The sequence below is a fragment of the Cyrtonyx montezumae genome, unplaced genomic scaffold, assembly GCF_038088225.1.
Source record: "Cyrtonyx montezumae isolate F1298 unplaced genomic scaffold, pur_monq_1.0 scaffold_21, whole genome shotgun sequence".
NCBI classification, from domain to species: domain Eukaryota; kingdom Metazoa; phylum Chordata; class Aves; order Galliformes; family Odontophoridae; genus Cyrtonyx; species Cyrtonyx montezumae.
The window spans coordinates 2,186,928-2,204,147 of NW_027071948.1; the positions used below are offsets into that span (position 1 = coordinate 2,186,928).

Below are 17,220 nucleotides of genomic sequence, written 5' to 3' on the forward strand. Positions count from 1 at the left end.
TTCCACCTGTTTCTCAAGAAGAATTGAATGGTTTATTATGGACTTCATTTCAAACAAGGCTAAGTGAAAAACAGTGCTGCTGAGCCATTTGGGATCTGCTTAGGCATAAACACTTTGAACTAGAACCTGTGCAGGTCAGGGAAACTTGCACTGACCCCTGACTGCAGTGCAGTTGAGTTCAAGGGGTTGAGGTTCCTATTCTGACTTGGAGAACCCATAGGGGCAGGGAAGAGGAGGGGGGAGCACAACAGAGATGTGCTGCAGGTGGAGTTAAACAAAAATCACCCAAAGGCAATGCAAGCAGGAGGGCAGGACCCTACTGTGAGCTGTGCAGAATGATGTGTCCTGTCAGCCTGGTGTTTAGGAACCAGTTTTTGCTGCGTGGCTGGAGCTTCCTTCTGAGTTTGCCACTGCATTTCACTGAGTTCTCCCCAGCTGCTCTCTGCACAGCTCCCCAAGTTACCTTTGTGTGTGCTTTTATAGACGTATACATTTTAAGACCTAATAGTGGATATATAATATATAGTATGATATAATAATATGTGGATATATAATAATAGTGGATATATAATAACTGTGGAGGCTGCACGTGCAGAGAAGTGATTTTTTTTTGGAGAGGTTTTGTATCCAGAGGAGCTTTTGTCCGAGTTGGGAATACAACTTTTCCTGAACACCTTTAGCATCAGTAGGAAAACAGTTGTTGGCATTAGCTTCAAACAAAACTAATCCAAAAGGGCTGAGCTGTCAGGATGTCAGAGCTCCACTTTCTCTCTTAAAGCAACAGAAGTCCACATTGCTTTGGAAAGTTGACAAAGTCTTATTAAGAGAAAGTAGAGTGAGGATCTTAATTAGGAATGTGAGTGGTCTGCTTGGCACATGTCCTTGGGACCCCTGGGTGAGTGGAACAAAGCTCTCCATCCCTTTTGGGAAATGGGACAGTGGAAGTTCTAATCAGGGAGATAATTAAGGGACAAGTTTTCTTTGGCATTGGAGGATGTTTTATAGCTACTGCTTGTTTTCCTGGCAAATCTGCAGCCATCATGTGTTGATGCTGGTGTTTCAGCACCGAGTTAGTGGTGCAGTGAACATAACTGTGGTGCAGCCAGCTCACGGGTTGGGCAGGGGCTGTGCTCTGCACTCGTGAGTCCCCAAATGTTTGCAAAGAGCAGCTCTGGATTTTCAGTCGTCGTAGCCCCTGCGTGCAACCGCGAGCTGCACCAATGGGGTGGCAAGTCTCCAGTAATAAAGAGGTAATGGATTTTGTGTCAGTAATTGGTGAAGACTTTCTGAAGTTGGAAGCTCAGTTGTGTGTTCCTCCCGAACTGCTCTCACCTTTGTTCTTTGCAGGGTTACAGAGTGCTCTTTACAAGCTCTTCGAGCAGATGCTCCTCTGCTGCTTTCTGCTTTCAAGGCCTGTTTGATTTTGCACTTTGTGCCTTTGTCCCTCAGGCAGGACCAGCTCTGCTGTTGATAAAAGCCAAGGAGGACGTACTTTAACCTCTGAGGCCACACTTTATTCTGATCTCTGCATCGTGGAAAAGCCTTTGTCAGTCAGTCTCAATGAGCCCTGTCATCTCCTAATGAAGAAACAGGAGCAGAGGGTCAATGGGGCAGGAAGTCCCTGGTTATTAGTGGGACAGGCATCGAACCAGAGCAGGGGCTGGGTTGCACTGAGGGTGGAATACCTGTGTGCTTTGTGAATGGCATTGCAGTCATGGCTTGTGAAAGTATTTCTTCAGCGTGGCAGTGGCTGCCTACCCATACCCCAAGACAGTTCTGGCTTAATTAGAAAAACCTTAGAAAAAGGAGGAGTCACCTCAGCACCCGACCCAGGCTGTGCTGGGATAGAGAGAGAGGGTGCTGAGGGGCTGAGTGGGGCTGCTGCTGCCCGAGGGATGGAGGGGGATGGCAGGAGGGGTGGTGGCCTTTGGAGGTACTCACTGGCTTCAGGAAAAGCAGGGGAAAGAAGATGGCTTCAATGTGTGGTGGTGTTTTTTCCCAGGAGCAGAGGTATGCTTTTTCAGGTGCTGTTTGCTGTGCAACTCTTAAACTTCACTGAGAGTTAAGAAGCACTGCTGTGTTCTTCCACAAATAGGGAAATGATCTGGGAGAGTCTGGTGGTGGGGTGAAGGGCCCAGGCCATGTCAGCCAGTGCTTTCTGAGGGCCATGGGTCAAAATCTGGGGATAATACTGTAACTGTTCTAAGTGGCACTGAAAGCAGGCACTAATTTACTCTGGTTATCGTTATCTTGTGTGTCCAAATTCTTTCTGCTTGTGATAAGGGCAGGCAGAAGGAGCCTGAAGAGAGGGGAGCTGGAAAAAAACGTGTGAAAACTAGTGATAGCACTTGGAAGAATTGTCCTTTTCAGTATCCTTTATTAGCCAAATAATGCCATGCTGCATCTGTTCTGCTTGTCCCAAAGACTCCATCAAAGAATGTGACACTTGTGTATTGTACTGTGTTTGCATGGCTGAGCCTCGGGAGCAGGTGAGCTATTGCAGTCCTTCCTAAATGGCACAGAAGCTGTAAATATTCTTCTGAGCTTTTTGTCCTTCTGTAGGAAGTTAATAATTCAGCAAACAGCACTGTTGTGCTGCTCTGTTGGAGAGCACAGTGCTAAGGGTATGCAGTTTGAGATACCTTGGCAAGTGAAAATGTTAGGGAAAAGGTAGATGGGCAGGCCAGGGCACGAGGTTTTCCAGCTGTTGTATGAAACCAGGTTGTGCAGAGAGCTTGGTTTCTGTACATGGATCCTGCAGAGTTGGCTGCAAGTCTCAGTGTGGAAGCAGTGCTCCTCCTCACCTTGTGCCATCTCTTCCCTGCTCTTCCTCTTTGCCCAGTACTACTCATTTCTTTTCTTCTTATAGTTCCTCGGATCAATGGCCATCCCAAACTGGACAGACATCGTGAGCACCCTCCTGGCTACGACAGCTCTTCTACCATGATGAGCAGTGAGCTGGAATCCAGCAGCTTCATCGACTCAGATGACGATGACAACACCAGCAGGTAGGCCATTGCCATAATGGCTGAGCTGTTAAATCCTGTTTGCATCTGTTTCCCAGCTTCTTGATCATGTATCTGGGCTTTCCTGAAACGTGCTGGCTGCTGAGATCAGAAGGTTCATGCACTTCTTCCTCTTATTTGCTTTTTCATGCTCGATATGGTTTGAGGACAGGTAATGTATGAGTGTTGTGTTAAGTCACTGCTCCAGGAGCAGAGCTAACTTGTTGGGGTCCCTATCCAAAGTGCTCCCAATTAAGTTCTGTTCCTGTTTTTCCCTTTTAATAGCAGGAATGGTTACATTTTAAAATCCAGGCAGTGCTCAGCTCTCCTTATTTGTTAAACAGTGGTGTGTAAATGAAGCCCTGGTCCATTCCTAACAAGAAAACTGTAAAGGAATTCCCATGCATGGTCTGAGACCTATGGGCAGTAGAGGAATTCATCCCTAGGGGGATACTTTAGTTCTTAAGATGTTTGTAAGCCAGTGCATTTCTCGGATTCAAAATATCAAGTTTGAAATGGGCAAAATCAATCAAGGCCTTTGTGGTTCATTTTCCTGTCTTCAGTGCCAGCGTTCACCTCTAGAGCTGTTTAAAGCACTCAGCCAAATGGACCATGAAAACCCATTAGAGATCAGTGAGAGCTGGCAGAGGACAAACAGATTGCAGCTCCTGTGGCAATGAAGAAGGAAAGGTGCAGCATGTCATTTGCAAATTTTGGGTAGAGGGGGAACAGCAGAGATCCACTGATACTGGAGAGCTTTACACGTTGGCTGTGTTTATACGTTAGTTTATTGAACTCTGTCTATCTGTTTGGTCTGGGGGTTAATTGTGGCTTAAATACCTGTTGAAGAGCAGCAGCTCCTTCAAGTTCTGGTTCAAGGCTGGGTGTTTCTGAAGGGCTGTAAGGGTAACTCAATGAATGCTGAAGGCTGGGTTCTGAATTAGGTTTAAGAGCTGCTTCTGCAGTTTCATTTCAGAATCCAAAACCAAAACCAACAACAGCAGGAAACCGACAACAAAAACCCACAAACAACAACAGCCCTGCAGCTGATTGTGTTTCTTGTACATGAATTAATCATTTCCGGGGCAGGAAGAAATGCAGTAGGGCAGGATCTGCACAGTCAGGGTGGCCACTGTGGCACACTAGACCCAGCTAAATCTTTCTGTATTAATAATGTAAAGCTTCCCATGTCTGACCTGCAAAGAAAGTGACTCTTCGAAGCTGCAGCCGAGGCCTTTTCCTTTCTAGGCTGGGGCAGAAGCTGTTGGCACACAGAATAGCTGCCAGGCCAGCTAGTCAGGAAGAGCAACTGAATGGAATGCTCCGAGGTATGCTGTTGTGTTACAGCGATGATGCTCTCGAGCAGATGAGAGATGGTGCTGGCAGGGAGAAGTTTCCTTTAGAGGCAAAAACAGCCGAGCAGAAAATCGAGCATGCTCCAGATCTGCTGGGTACAGAGACCTGGGAAGACAAGGTTGAAGGGGGTAAGTTGTTAATTACAGCTGCTGAGCTTGTAGGGTCAGAGCCTGCCTTACAAGGGAGGCTGCACGTAGGGGAGGTCACTGAGGAAGGCAGCTGTAAGGGATGATGCTGCCTTCCAAGTGGAGAGCTCGAGGATGGTTTCCTAACAGTGCATGTGTGTCACTGCTTTATTGATTTTAACTCAGAGTAGTTAAGATTTGTTTGACACTTTGCTGGTGTGGCACAAAACATTGTATTTATAGTGCAGGCAGATCTCTGTGAGAAGTCTAACAGCAGCAGTTCAATTGACTTTTGTAATTGTGGGAATAGAAGCTTAGTGTTGTGATGGGTCTTTTATTTTTGGATGTCAGAAAAGAGAAGTTCTTCGTTTCGTGATGAACCATCCAACTAATGACTGCAATAGCTTTCTTTCCTTTGTCTTCAAAATATGATACAACTGAATGCTAATGGTAGCAGTATTTTGGATATGGGTTGATGTTGGCTATGGTAATTTTTTCTGTCTTCTGTTAAGTGAATAAGTATCTAACAAATGTTTGTTAGAGTGCAGAGTGTGTTTGCAGATTGGAGCATCAGATGTATCTGTAATTGGTGGTGGGCAGGCACTCACATCTCCCTTACCACATATGAGGGCATCTTGTTGCTTGGTTTGTGTTCAGGCAGAAGAGCTCCCTTGTTTCTTTGTGTTGCCTTTCTGCAGGAGCAGGCAGATTTGCTGTGATGGCAGCAGCATGCTTTGCCTTTCTGCACATTCTCCCTGACTGTTGTGTGCTGGGAAGTTTGAGCTGAATCCTACAAAGGAGACAATGTGGGGGAGAGGAGGAGCAGAGTGAAATCAGAAGGGGGATAGAAAGGGAGAGAGCACTGATAGTAAAATGCAAGAGGGTTCTGTGTCAGTCCTTACCACTACTTAGAAAAACAGTGGTAAATATTGAGCAGGTCGAATCTTGGGAGCTCAGCATCTGAGAAACCTCTTTATCTTCCCTGTGGAGAAGGGGAGAGCTCAGAAATGCAGGTGCTGTGAGCTGCTTCCACGGATGGAGAGTTATCAGACCTTGGATCTCTTTGGAAAACACCGCCTCTTGGCTCTTAAATTAATATGCCTTGTTGGGAGGGGAAAAAGGAGTGTTAACATACCTGAAATAGTTATGTGAGCTTAAGGAGAACATGAAGAGCTTCACGACCTCTGAGCTCCATCATTGCTAATGCTCAGCTGAGCATTCTCAGCTCCAACAAACCTGGGTTTCCCAGCGTGGTGGGTTGTAACCTCATGGCAGCAAGCTCTGTTTTGGGGTTGCCAGTATCAGATTTTGCTTGAGGTATACTAGCATTCCTGTGTGCAGGTAGGACTTTGAAGATAGGGATGTGGAAATGGGGGGGGGGGGGAAGCTGGCACCGTTTTCTTTATGCCAGTGCCAGTTACTTGTGTTGTGTTGGGCTGGATTGATTTTGATCTTAGTTAATAGCAGAGCATTACTCTGTCTCTTTTGCCATTCTTAACATCCTAAGTAGAGGAGAGGAATCTCTGTGGTGTTGCCCTGGTATCTCTGAAACCCAGACTTTGTTCCAGGCTTCTGAAATGAATTTGGACAAAACCATTTCAATCTTTCTGTACCTCAGTCTACTCTCTGTAAAGTGAGAATCCTCTCCCTTCCGAAGGTAGGAGAGCCTAGGTGTGTAGGATGTGATGCATTTAGGGTGTACAAGTTTGAAAAACAGAATATGCAGAAGTGAATGATGCTCACTGTTCCTCTGCTGCCAGTTGGCAGTTATCAAGTGCCACTTCATTCCAGTGAATTCCAGTCCCTGTTTGCAGAGTGGTTAGCAGAAGAAGAAAGTAATAATACTAAGAGACTGAAATCGTTGTTTAACGTGCAGCTGTTCTTCCAGAGTTGGTACATGCCTGTTGCAAGGCACGTTGCTTTCAGCAAGCTGGTAAAACTGTTCTCCCTAATCCATGCTGTAGAGGAGCTGGTAACTTCTCTGTGCTCCTAGGAGGAGGTGAAGATCCAGCACGTGCTGGGATTGAGCAGCAGTTCAGCAGCAAGCAGAGCAATGCTTTGTCAGCTCTCTGCTGGTGCCTGAACGATGGCCGCCTTTGGGGTTTGTGGGAATCAGCCTTGTTTTTGGCAGGGTGCAGACAACTGTGAGTGGCTCAGCTTTATGGGATTGACATCTGCTCTGAATTTCCCTCAGGTTGAGCAGCTCCACTGAGCAGAGCACTTCGTCACGGCTCATACGGAAGCATAAGCGCAGGAGGAGGAAACAAAGGATGCGGCAGATTGACAGGGTAAGGCTGCATCACGACTTCCCATGAGGGTGAACTGTGATTGGGAGTGTAGCATGCGAATCAGGAAGGGGTTCAGAGGCCATAGAGGTTTCTGGATACCTTCCAGATGGAAACCTGTTAACGAGTTCCTGAAGAGATCAGTATTATTTGTCCTGTCTTATTTGGAGCCGTTTCAAACCGTGAGAATATTCTGTTGTGTTTTGCAGTCGTCCTCGTTCAGCAGCATCACTGATTCTACCATGTCCCTAAATATCATCACTGTCACACTCAACATGGGTAAGAGGATGAGCAATGTTTGTGGTGTATTTTGTCATGGCGTAGTGGCCCTTGGAATCAGTAGGAAGTTCATTGATTTGAAAGAACTTTAGGACTGAAGGGAATGGCAGCTGGGATGGCAGCTCTGTCAGTGCCTGTGTTCCTAGTCCAGCACTGGCTAATAGGCAGCACCAGCAGCTCAGTGTTCTGCCTGAGAAGCCTGGGGAAGGAGCTGGAGCTCTGGACTCAGAGTATGCAGTTGTGCTCCTATTTCTAGGGATGGTAACGAGTCAGACATTGTCCTTCTGTTCTTGTTCCTAACACTGAAGGTTAGTGTTTCTGCAGTGCATGTGTTTCCTTGTTTAGCCTGATAGAAGTAGAACTGTCGCTTCAGTGCCTTTCAGCAGCACCACGTTTCTCCTCCCTCTCTGAAGCCTGGGAAAGCATTGCCTAGTGCTGGTGAGCTGCCTGATTTCTAGGTGTAGATGCATCTTTTCTATGCTGTTCCTTTTGCTGATTTTTTTAACATAACTTTTCAGTGTCTTATATGAAAAAATGATGCATTTAGCAACATTTCCCTGCTGTCTGTCCCTGAACATGCCAGGCAGACTTACCAGGGTAGGGTAAACTGAGATGCTGGGGTAACTGGGAATCAAATGCAACCCACTGATGTGTTGTGAGAAAGCAATGAACTGAATGTTCAGGGCTGAAGCTGCCAGCTGTTAGCTCTTCACTCTCATTTCAATCACTGTTTGCTTTTTTTTTTTCCCTCCCCACCCTCCACTTTGTGCCTGTATAGAAAAATATAACTTCCTGGGAATCAGCATTGTAGGACAAAGCAATGACCGGGGTGATGGTGGCATATACATTGGCTCTATTATGAAAGGAGGGGCTGTGGCAGCAGATGGAAGAATTGAACCAGGAGACATGCTTCTGCAGGTTGGTCCACGTCCAGACACATGCACTGCTCTCTTTCACACTGATGGCTTCAGCTCAGTCATCCCACCAGATCCATGGAGTCAGTAAACGACCAGCAGAATTCATCCATGCTCAGAGTGTCACAAAAACGGTTATCACTTAAGTCTGTAAATCCTCTTGCACTCTGCTGGGCAGTTGGTGTGTCCTGAGAAGCAGTACTTCTGTCTAAAGACCCAAAATGTCCTTACTGCTCCTATTGCTGAGCCTGATTGCAGCTTCTCGTATCATTTCAGGTGAACGATGTCAATTTTGAGAACATGAGCAATGATGATGCAGTACGGGTTTTACGGGAAATAGTCTCCAAGCCAGGGTGAGCACCTTACAAAATCTGCTGCTTATCCTCTGCACTCGTTGTTGTGTTGAGCAAACCTCCCAGAAATCAACATTTTGATCTCAATAAGCAGCCAACATGACTGCTGATTTCAACTCGGCGCTTCTCGGTGTGAGTGATGGATAGATGGGACTGGTTTCAGTGTACCAGCCAAAGCCAACACAAACTGGGAGTTGCCTGGTTTCAGCAGCACCATCTGTTTATGGGAAGAGAGTTTCACCAGTAGGGCCATGGTATATGAGAAAACAGAAACTGGTCTTCTACTGGTCTGTACTGAAAATGCTTTAACAAGCATCAATAAACCTTCTTGGAATGGACTTGAATAAGTTATGTCTTCTGTGGGGGAAGCTGAGTGTCACCTTTGCCTGTTTTCTTTCTTCCTAGACCTATTAGCCTAACGGTAGCCAAATGCTGGGACCCCACTCCCAGGAGTTATTTCACCATCCCCAGGGGTGAGTACATATTGATGATGCTCCTTGCTGAGTTCCTGCGAAGCCATTGAGGTCCAGAACATTTTCAGCTAGCTTGGCCTCTGATTTCCTTTCCCTGCAATTTCCATGCTTCTAATTTCAAGTTTGAATGTATTGTTTTAGAGGTTTAAGGTGCTCTTTTTGAGACTGTGGTGCCCACTGAATCCATGGGAATTTCTCTTTTCTTTCCCATGGCTTTGGGTTAAGCTCTTCGCCTTCTGCTGGCTATGTTCTTCTGAACTTAACCTCTTAATCGATAGAATTTTGGGGGAAAACTATGCTGAAGTGTTAAAAAGCCTCTTATTACCACATATGTGCTTGTTAGAAAGGATTTAAATGGGTTGGTTTTAAAACTTGAGGCAAACCACCTCGTTGAATATGCACAAACACTGTTGAAAATGATGTAGGTTAACAATACTGTTTCAATAAATGGTTCAGTAGCTATAAAAGGTTCATGTGACAAACACAACTGCCTCCTGCTGGTGAGAGCTATGCTTGAGATATTGAAGCCAGCATGTTACCAGTCCTTCTAAGCGTGATAACTTCTTTCCCACAAGTGAGAACATTTCCCAGATGGAAAAATATCACAGCTGCAGGAGCAGGGCCAGCATGGTTATGTCCTGTGAGGCTGGTGTAGCAGCTCCTAGATTAAACCAAATACTGCTGGCAGGGTGCTTTCTGTTCCCTTCTGCTGGGGCTGAGTGGAAGGACCTGCACATGATGTGTGCTCTTGCTTAGATCCTACAGCTTCCTGCAAATGTGATTCCATTCAGCTTTTAATTTTTTTTCTCCCTTTCTGGTTGCTTTGCAGCTGAACCAGTGAGGCCAATTGACCCTGCAGCGTGGATCTCTCATACCACAGCCATGACGGGAGCGTACCCCCGTTACGGTATGAGCCCCTCCATGAGCATCACCACATCTACCAGCTCCTCACTAACAAGCTCAATTCCTGATTCAGAAAGTAAGTCACACTGCGGCCAGCACAGGGCAGGCGTCTTCTGCTCGGGGCCAGCAGTGCAGAGCTGTGTGCAAAGCCAACCCCAACCACAAGCACGATGGAAACGACAGCCATCACAGAGCTCTTGAATGTTTCCTTACCTCTGTAATTCCCAAGGGGAGCATAAAGCCCTTTTCTGAAGGCCAGAAGTCCATGGCAGCAGTGCTTTGCCAGGGTTCACGTGCAGGAAGAAGTGGTTTCTGGTCCCTTCTGAAGTCACAAGGCAGGCCCCCAGCTTTATCCCTGCAGGTGAATGTGAGGGCTCCCTCTTTGAATTCTGCTGTTTGCTTTTTTTTTTTCCCCTAAAACTTAAGTCATTTCCTTCAGATAAATATCACTGGGTACTAAGGAATCATTTGGGAAGTGTTCACTGATAGTTAGGTAGCCTTCTTTTATACTTTTTTTTACCCTTTTAGAATGCACTGAACTGGGAAAAAAAGCCAGGGCAGATGTCCCATGTGAAATTCGGGTTAGAGTTCAGCCTGCCTTCCTGGTTTGTCTGTCTGTGGCAGTCTCCAGTATCACTATATCTGCGTACCCAACAAGTTGTCCTACTTAAAAAATCCCAAATGTCTGAATCAACCCTTTGAGGGCTTTAAAGATCAACGTGCTATCAGTGATTAGTGACAAATCTTTCCTGGGCAAAGGCTGAAGCACAGAAGCTGCCTTTGCGAGGCCCATCTCAGTCCTATCAGACTACATATGTCTGCCTCTTTTTCTCATACCCTCTCTCTGATTTTACAAGTGGATTGTTCCTGGAATTACACCTCACCTTGTATTGAAAAGGAGGGTTGTTCTTGTTGTAGGTGTAGCTCAGTGCCTCTTTAGACAGTGGGCAGTACCACTGAAGGGACATCTGCAGTAGAAAGCAAGTGGACCACTTATGGGATGCTTTATCTTGAGATGTGTTTTCAGCTTTCCAAGTGCTAAAGATTGCTGGGTGTATCTGATGATTGCTGTCCAACCAGAGTCGTTGCTCTTCTTTCATTCCTCTTGAAATGTTCATGTATCATGTGCCTTGACATACAGTGATGTGATTGGGAAGCGTGGAATGCAGACACCTTCTCAATCATAGTTTTAAAATAAAGGTTATTTGGGAGCAGAACCATGTTTCTGGAGACAGCTTCTCATTTCTATACCAGGTGACTTTCCTGGACACAAAAGGGCTTTCCTGTGACCTTCTGTTTAGCACTGCTTCCCTCGGGTCAGCCCTATGAACCTGAGCACAGCAGGCAGCACCACAGGGCCCTAAGGGCAGAGAGCACCTGTCCTGTGGGCCTCCTTGCCAGGAAAGACAAAGCTGGGGAGAAAGGGAAGATGAGAGAAGAAGCAGGAGAGAAACAGTGCATTTACATCTGAAACAGACTTGCACACCATGGGGCTTTCAGGTTTTCCCATGGCTGTGCAGGTGCTCAGGCCCACAGCTGACAAAGCTGAGACCCACGTGGGTGCATTTTAAGATGCACCACCTGAGAAATGTTCACGTTTGCATAGCAGCTGGCAGAGCAGAAAATACTGCTGATGGATTGGTGGTGGTGTTCTTTGCATGCAGGTTGCAGGTCTCCAAACAAAAGAGTGATTTGTTTCTCCCCACATACTGAGTTGAATATTGATTTATTTTTTTAAATATGGATTTTTTTTTCCAAATGAAGATGTTGCTTTTTGCCACTAACCAAACTAACTTCAAGCAAAAGCAAAATGTTAGTGTTTATTCACTTGATAAGTATTGAAATTGCATGCATGGATGGCGTTGGATATTTTCACGAGTTGTTAGCAGTGCGTGCACTGAAAGAAGCATTCTCAGCTTTCATTGTTTCATGCTTGTTGTACCTTATATCAACGTTCTGAGTTGCTGGAAAAGAGCAAACGTGGTTCCCATGTGCTTTGGAAAGGTGGGTGATGCTGGGAGAAGGGAGGGGAGGGTTCAAAATTCATGTGCTGGACGTGAGGTTTCTAGGATTGAGAAGATGGGAGCAAGAAGTTGGGTTGAGTGCCCTTCCAGTCCTAGTGTCTAGAGACAGGATGACTGGGATTCTGCATGGTTAGGACGAGGCAGAGGTTAAAGAATAAGCTGAAAAAACCTCTACAGAGGTTTGTGTTGAAGTGCAGGTGGGCACTGTTTGTGGTGAGTTGAAATGAAAAGCTGTGACTGTAGAGCTCCTTGTGGTTTTACCCCGGACAGATCTCACTGAGATGTGGGTTGGAACAGCACAGAGCTGATCCGTAGCTGGGTGGTGAACTGAAGGCACGTGGGGACTTGGCATCTCAGTGACTCATCTGATTGCACTGAGCACAAAGAACTGGTGTCATTTATGCCACTGATAGGGGTGAACTTTTTACGTCTGGTTTTGCATCTATGGGTGAAGCTGTATCTTGAAGTGCTTCATCCAATCCTTTTGAGACACTGTTCATTTCAAAGAAGCACGTAACCTTCTTTTGCTTTTAGAATTAGAAGAATCTCCCTTAACTGTGAAGAGTGACATGGCTACTATTGTCAAGGTCATGCAGCTGCCAGACTCAGGCCTTGAAATCCGGGACAGGATGTGGTTAAAAATTACCATCTCCAATGCAGTAATAGGTAAGCACAACTGGTCCTCAACCACTGCCTGTTGTATCCTGGCTTTTTCAAGTCACTGCGTGCAGTTGTGGCTATCTGCTGAGTCTCTTGATAAGGAAATTCTCCTCGCTGCTTCTGTTCTGTAAATCCCATGCCATTTTCATCAGTCCACCTCAGGAAGATTTAAACAGTACAGCAATAAAACTTCTGTGAACGTATTTGGTATCACTCAGCGGTGCTGGGGTTAAACTGGTGCAAGATGATGCTTTGCTGTCTTAATAAATGTTTGGTGGTAACTAATTCAGCATGGGCTGAATGACCTGCAGAGTCATCAAAGTAACATTACATGCTCTTTGCATCAAAACTGCTGCATATTCACCTTTGTGTTCAGTGCGATAACGCGAGGATTAGAATTGCAAACAAGATTAACTCGGTTTGGATACTCCTGAGTCTCCTATTCCTGCCTCATTTTAGGAGCAGATGTGGTTGACTGGCTTTACACACACGTGGAAGGCTTCAAAGACCGACGGGAGGCTCGGAAGTACGCCAGCAGCATGTTAAAACACGGCTACCTCAGGCACACTGTGAACAAAATCACCTTCTCAGAGCAGTGCTATTATGTCTTTGGAGACCTCTGTGGCAGTAAGTTCTGCATCTGTGAAGGGCAAAGCTGCACGTGTGGTGTCTCTGCTGTGCTCACAGGATGCACAGAGGAGAGCCCTGCAGAGTTTGACAAGTGAGCATTTCGGAGCAGGCTGCTATGCTGGAGTTGCACGACAGATGGTTAATATTTCCTGCTACAGCAGCAGTCAGACCCTTTGGATTGGGCTGTTTGAATAGCACGTTGCACTGGGGCTCAAGGAAGTAGGATTAATTTCTGGAGGTGCCAAGGACTTCCTGCTTGTCACTCACTCTGTTTCTAGTCTGTAAAGTGAGAGTTGTTTCTCCCTGACTTGGAGAAATACTGCAGAGGTACCTCGGTGCTCAGTGGTAAATATTGCTGCCTGCCTTCCATGTGTGATATTTGGAGTAAACTGTCAGGACTGAGTCCCTCACAGGCACACCAAGTGCTGCGTGAGCCATTGCTGGTACTCAGGAGTCACCTGTACAAGGGAAGAGTTCAGTCTTTTTCCATTCCTTTCCAGATATGGCTGCACTGAACCTCAACAATGGTTCAAGCGGAGCCTCCGATCAAGATACCCTTGCTCCACTTCCACATCCTGCTGCTCCCTGGCCCTTAGGCCAAGGATACCCCTATCAGTATCCTCTGCCCCCTCCGTGTTTTCCACCAGCATACCAAGATCCAGGCTTTAGCTATGGTAGTGGCAGTGCAGGGAGCCAGCAAAGTGAAGGTAAGCTGGTTAATCTGGTATGTATTCCTACAGCTGCCATAACCCCTGACCATTTGCTTGAGTTCCTTCGTACTGTTTGTGCTCCTGTCTTGTGGTTTCCTGTGCTACTTGCATGGATTTGGTGTGACTGCACGTAATAAAACCGTTTTGGTATGTGGTGGAGTGGGTTAGCCTTTCAGCTCTGTATTGAAACTGCCAGCAATGTTTGATCTGAGTCAGTGCTCTGTACTGTTTGTGGCTGTGCTGTAGTTCTGTTCCAAATGCAGAATGCTAATGTGGAACTAGAGCCAAGCTGTTTGTGGCACGGGCATCTGTCCTTTACCTACCAGACAGCACCGCATAGTAAACAACTGCTTGAATAACTTCTATCAGGCCAACGTTAACAACTCAGTTGTCCATGCTGTTAAAACAGATTAAAAAGTATTGACCCTTCTCAGAGGTCAGAGCCATTACCAACAGCAGGGGCTGCAGTTGCTTGATAGTGCTGAAATGAGGCCATTGTGTTGCTGATGGAACAGGGATTTAGGACCAAGGTATCTGAAATGATCAGTGTCATCACTCTTCTTGCTTGTGTGAGGTGACCAGCCAGGAGGTTACAGGGCTGAAACACTGCTCACAGGGAGGAGAGCCTGTTTGGTGTTACATGACAGGGAAAAAAAGATAGCACTGCATGGATTGAAAACCTGACCTCTTCCTCTCCTGCTGTAGGATCGTTTTGCCATTCATTTTTAAATCTCAAGAAGTAAAAATGACATATTTTATGGTGGTACAGACAAGGTCCCACTGCTTTCTGTTTGGATGGGGTTTTGCATTAGATTGTGCAAAATGTCAAAAAGGATTTCATAACGGGAACTTGCTCGTAAGATCCCAGCATTGCTGCTTCTCACCTGTCTGTAAGTAACAGGTGTCTGTGAGGAGGCTCACAGCTGTGCCTGGAGATGTTAGGAGTGCAAGCTGATGATGTTGGGGAGAACTGATGGGTTTTTTTTTTTGGCAGCTGCTTAGATCTCTGCTGCTGGAACAGGAAAGGTATGGTATTTCATCCATGCACCTGTGTTAGTGGCTAAGAGAGCCCCATGGAAGGCACTAAGAGTGTTTAAATTAAAGGAGTTTCAACTCTTGTTCTTCATTTGGAAACTACACTGCTGTGTTGTTTCTTACTTTATAACTGTTATTCCCTTGTTTTGTTCTGAGCAAGCGTTAGACTGAAGGATTCATAGAGGAATGGCTGACTCTAGGGGATTGGTAAGCTTCAAATGCCTCCATGATAACAATGACTTCACAAGCATGATCATTTAGACTCCTGTGACCCAAATGTTTAGCTGTGTTTCTTTCTTATTTTGTCTCAACGCACGGTAGTCCAGTAGTGTGACGTGAGCATATCAAGCTGTTTTCCCCTCCTTGTGATTGTGCTGCAGCAGCCACGTGAGAATGGCATCAGGTAGCTTGCTGCCAGCTCAAATGGGAAAACCCTATCGCCAGTTTCTTCCCCACCCTTCATAAAAAATAAAGAAACCCCAGCTTTTCATTCAGAAATTGACATTGTCCATCAGGATTTTATTTATCTACCAGTGCCCTTCAGGAGCTGAGTGGCAGAAAGATGTTTGAGCAGATGTTTCAGGCAGCTGTGAGAGTGTTGGGCCACAAGATTGCACTAGTCACTCTGTATATACGGATAAAATTGGGTTTCTTGTGTTCTCTGTTTATGTGTCATGTTAGTTCATGGCTGGTAAATGTCACATTGCATCAAGAGACAGAAGGAGGTGTCATTCAGGGTGACAAGCTGATCCCTATTCCTCTGGCTGGATCCTTCCTAGCAGGAAGACAATCTTGCACTAGGGGGTTTGGCTTAAGTCATAATACCTCTAAATTGCAGTAACTTAATGAAATACCATGTGGGTTTCTCGTTATTGTTTATTTGCTTTATATTTTTTAAGACTAATTTAGAAATGTCTCCTGACAGCCATCCTAATGGTAATGGTGGTAGTTCCCTTTAAAATCAGTTCCAGAGCTTAGCAAAGCTTGTATGTAGGGACAGCTCAGCTTATGTCCCAGCAGTAGCCCTGAGCTGATTTAGTGGCCTCTGCTGGGGCTGTCCTGCATGTTACTGATTCCTTGTAGAGCAGCTCAATAATGAACTGTTGCTTTAAAGAGTTCTTGAACAACAAAAGGCTGCAGAGATGAATTTTAGAAGAGTTTACCTAGTGAAGGCAGCAGGCCTTGAGTTAACCTCAGGAGGTTTAGCCTTGAGCAACAGCCTGCCCGGATGATACAGAAGTCAAACCAGTTCCCTTTTGCAAAATGTTGGGCCAACAGAAGACAGCAGAGGCAGTCAGGATTCAGCTGAACCTCATTTGCTTGTGGGTTAAAACCCAAATGCCTGCTTCTTCCTTTGGTTCTCGCTGCTCCCCTCCCCGGGCAGCGAGGTGGTGGTGGAGCAGCAGGCCTCCAGCCCTGCTTGTGAGCTAGCTGCTGCTTTCACTGTGCGAGCTCTGTAGGTGTCTCCACGTACCCGTGCATGGCACAGCCTCGTCAGCTTCATTCTGCTAAATCCCATAAGCCACCGATGGCACGCTCAGGCCTTGTCATCACTGTCACCAACACAACGGTCAGAGCTGGAGACCTGTGGGTTTGGTGGGAGCAGGTGTAGGAGGCAGCGGTGGAACCGAGCTAATCTCTGCTTTTCTGCGTGTCCTTTCTCACTCGTGGGCTTTAGGAAGCAAAAGCAGCGGCTCGAACCGAAGCAACAGCGAGAACAGCAGGAGGGCTCTTGGCAGAGAGAAGGACCGCAAGTCGGCGGGCAGTGGCAGCGAGTCTGACCACACTGCCTGCAGCAGCGGCACCAGCACGGTGCGGAGAGAGCGGCCCGTGAGCCAGCTCAGCCACCGCAGCCACGTCTCTGCCACCCACAGCGAGAGAAGCCACCACAGCCATCACTCTTACGGGCCTCCAGGAGTCCCACCCCTCTACAGTCTCCCCAAGCTGGGCTCGAAAGTCTACGGGACGAGCGGACCCCCTGGGGGACCCCCAGTGAGAGAACTGAGCTCCGTTCCTCCGGAGCTGACGGGGAGCCGGCAGTCCTTCCAGAAGGCCATGGGCAACCCTTGTGAATTCTTTGTCGACATCATGTGAGAGGAAGTGCCTTCAGACTCTGCTTTGGGGAGGGCCGGGGCGGATGGTTTTGGGGCTGGGTGGGCAGTCGGATCATTGGCAAACACTTGACAGAAGAAGCTTGTGTGTTTTGCATGTCACGCCTTCTCGGTTTGCAATGGCGTGTTGCAGAAAAAGCAAGAAAACGAAACAGAAAAATAACCAACACACACAAAAAACCCAAACAAAACCCACCCCGCAAACGCCTGGGGTTGTTAAATATCAGCAAGTCGATGGCGTCTTCTCTTTATCCTCCCGTTTTTCTTTCTTCCCCTCTTGTTTTTGATTGTGGTTGGCTGGTGTATATTCACATCTTAATGAGCTTTGGTAATCGTGGCACCTACTCTCAGTGCAAT

At 46.6% G+C, this 17,220-nt stretch overlaps 1 protein-coding gene across 2 annotated transcripts in view; it reads left to right on the forward strand.

Annotated features, from left to right (window-relative positions):
• Positions 1–16,936, forward strand: part of DVL1 (dishevelled segment polarity protein 1) — a 51,275-nt gene extending 34,339 nt beyond the window's left edge. The window contains exons 5-15 of one of the 2 annotated variants that reach the window (XM_065738000.1): positions 2,870–3,008; positions 6,681–6,774; positions 6,981–7,050; positions 7,829–7,968; positions 8,241–8,317; positions 8,723–8,790; positions 9,620–9,769; positions 12,252–12,383; positions 12,837–13,004; positions 13,508–13,714; positions 16,431–16,936. In XM_065738000.1, coding sequence (XP_065594072.1) covers positions 2,870–3,008; positions 6,681–6,774; positions 6,981–7,050; positions 7,829–7,968; positions 8,241–8,317; positions 8,723–8,790; positions 9,620–9,769; positions 12,252–12,383; positions 12,837–13,004; positions 13,508–13,714; positions 16,431–16,846 — 1,661 coding nt within the window. In that variant the 3' untranslated portion in view covers positions 16,847–16,936. The remainder of the gene's footprint in view (positions 1–2,869; positions 3,009–6,680; positions 6,775–6,980; positions 7,051–7,828; positions 7,969–8,240; positions 8,318–8,722; positions 8,791–9,619; positions 9,770–12,251; positions 12,384–12,836; positions 13,005–13,507; positions 13,715–16,430) is intronic. The other variant, XM_065738001.1, reaches the window with a different exon arrangement.
• Positions 16,937–17,220: the final 284 nt, after the last annotated feature.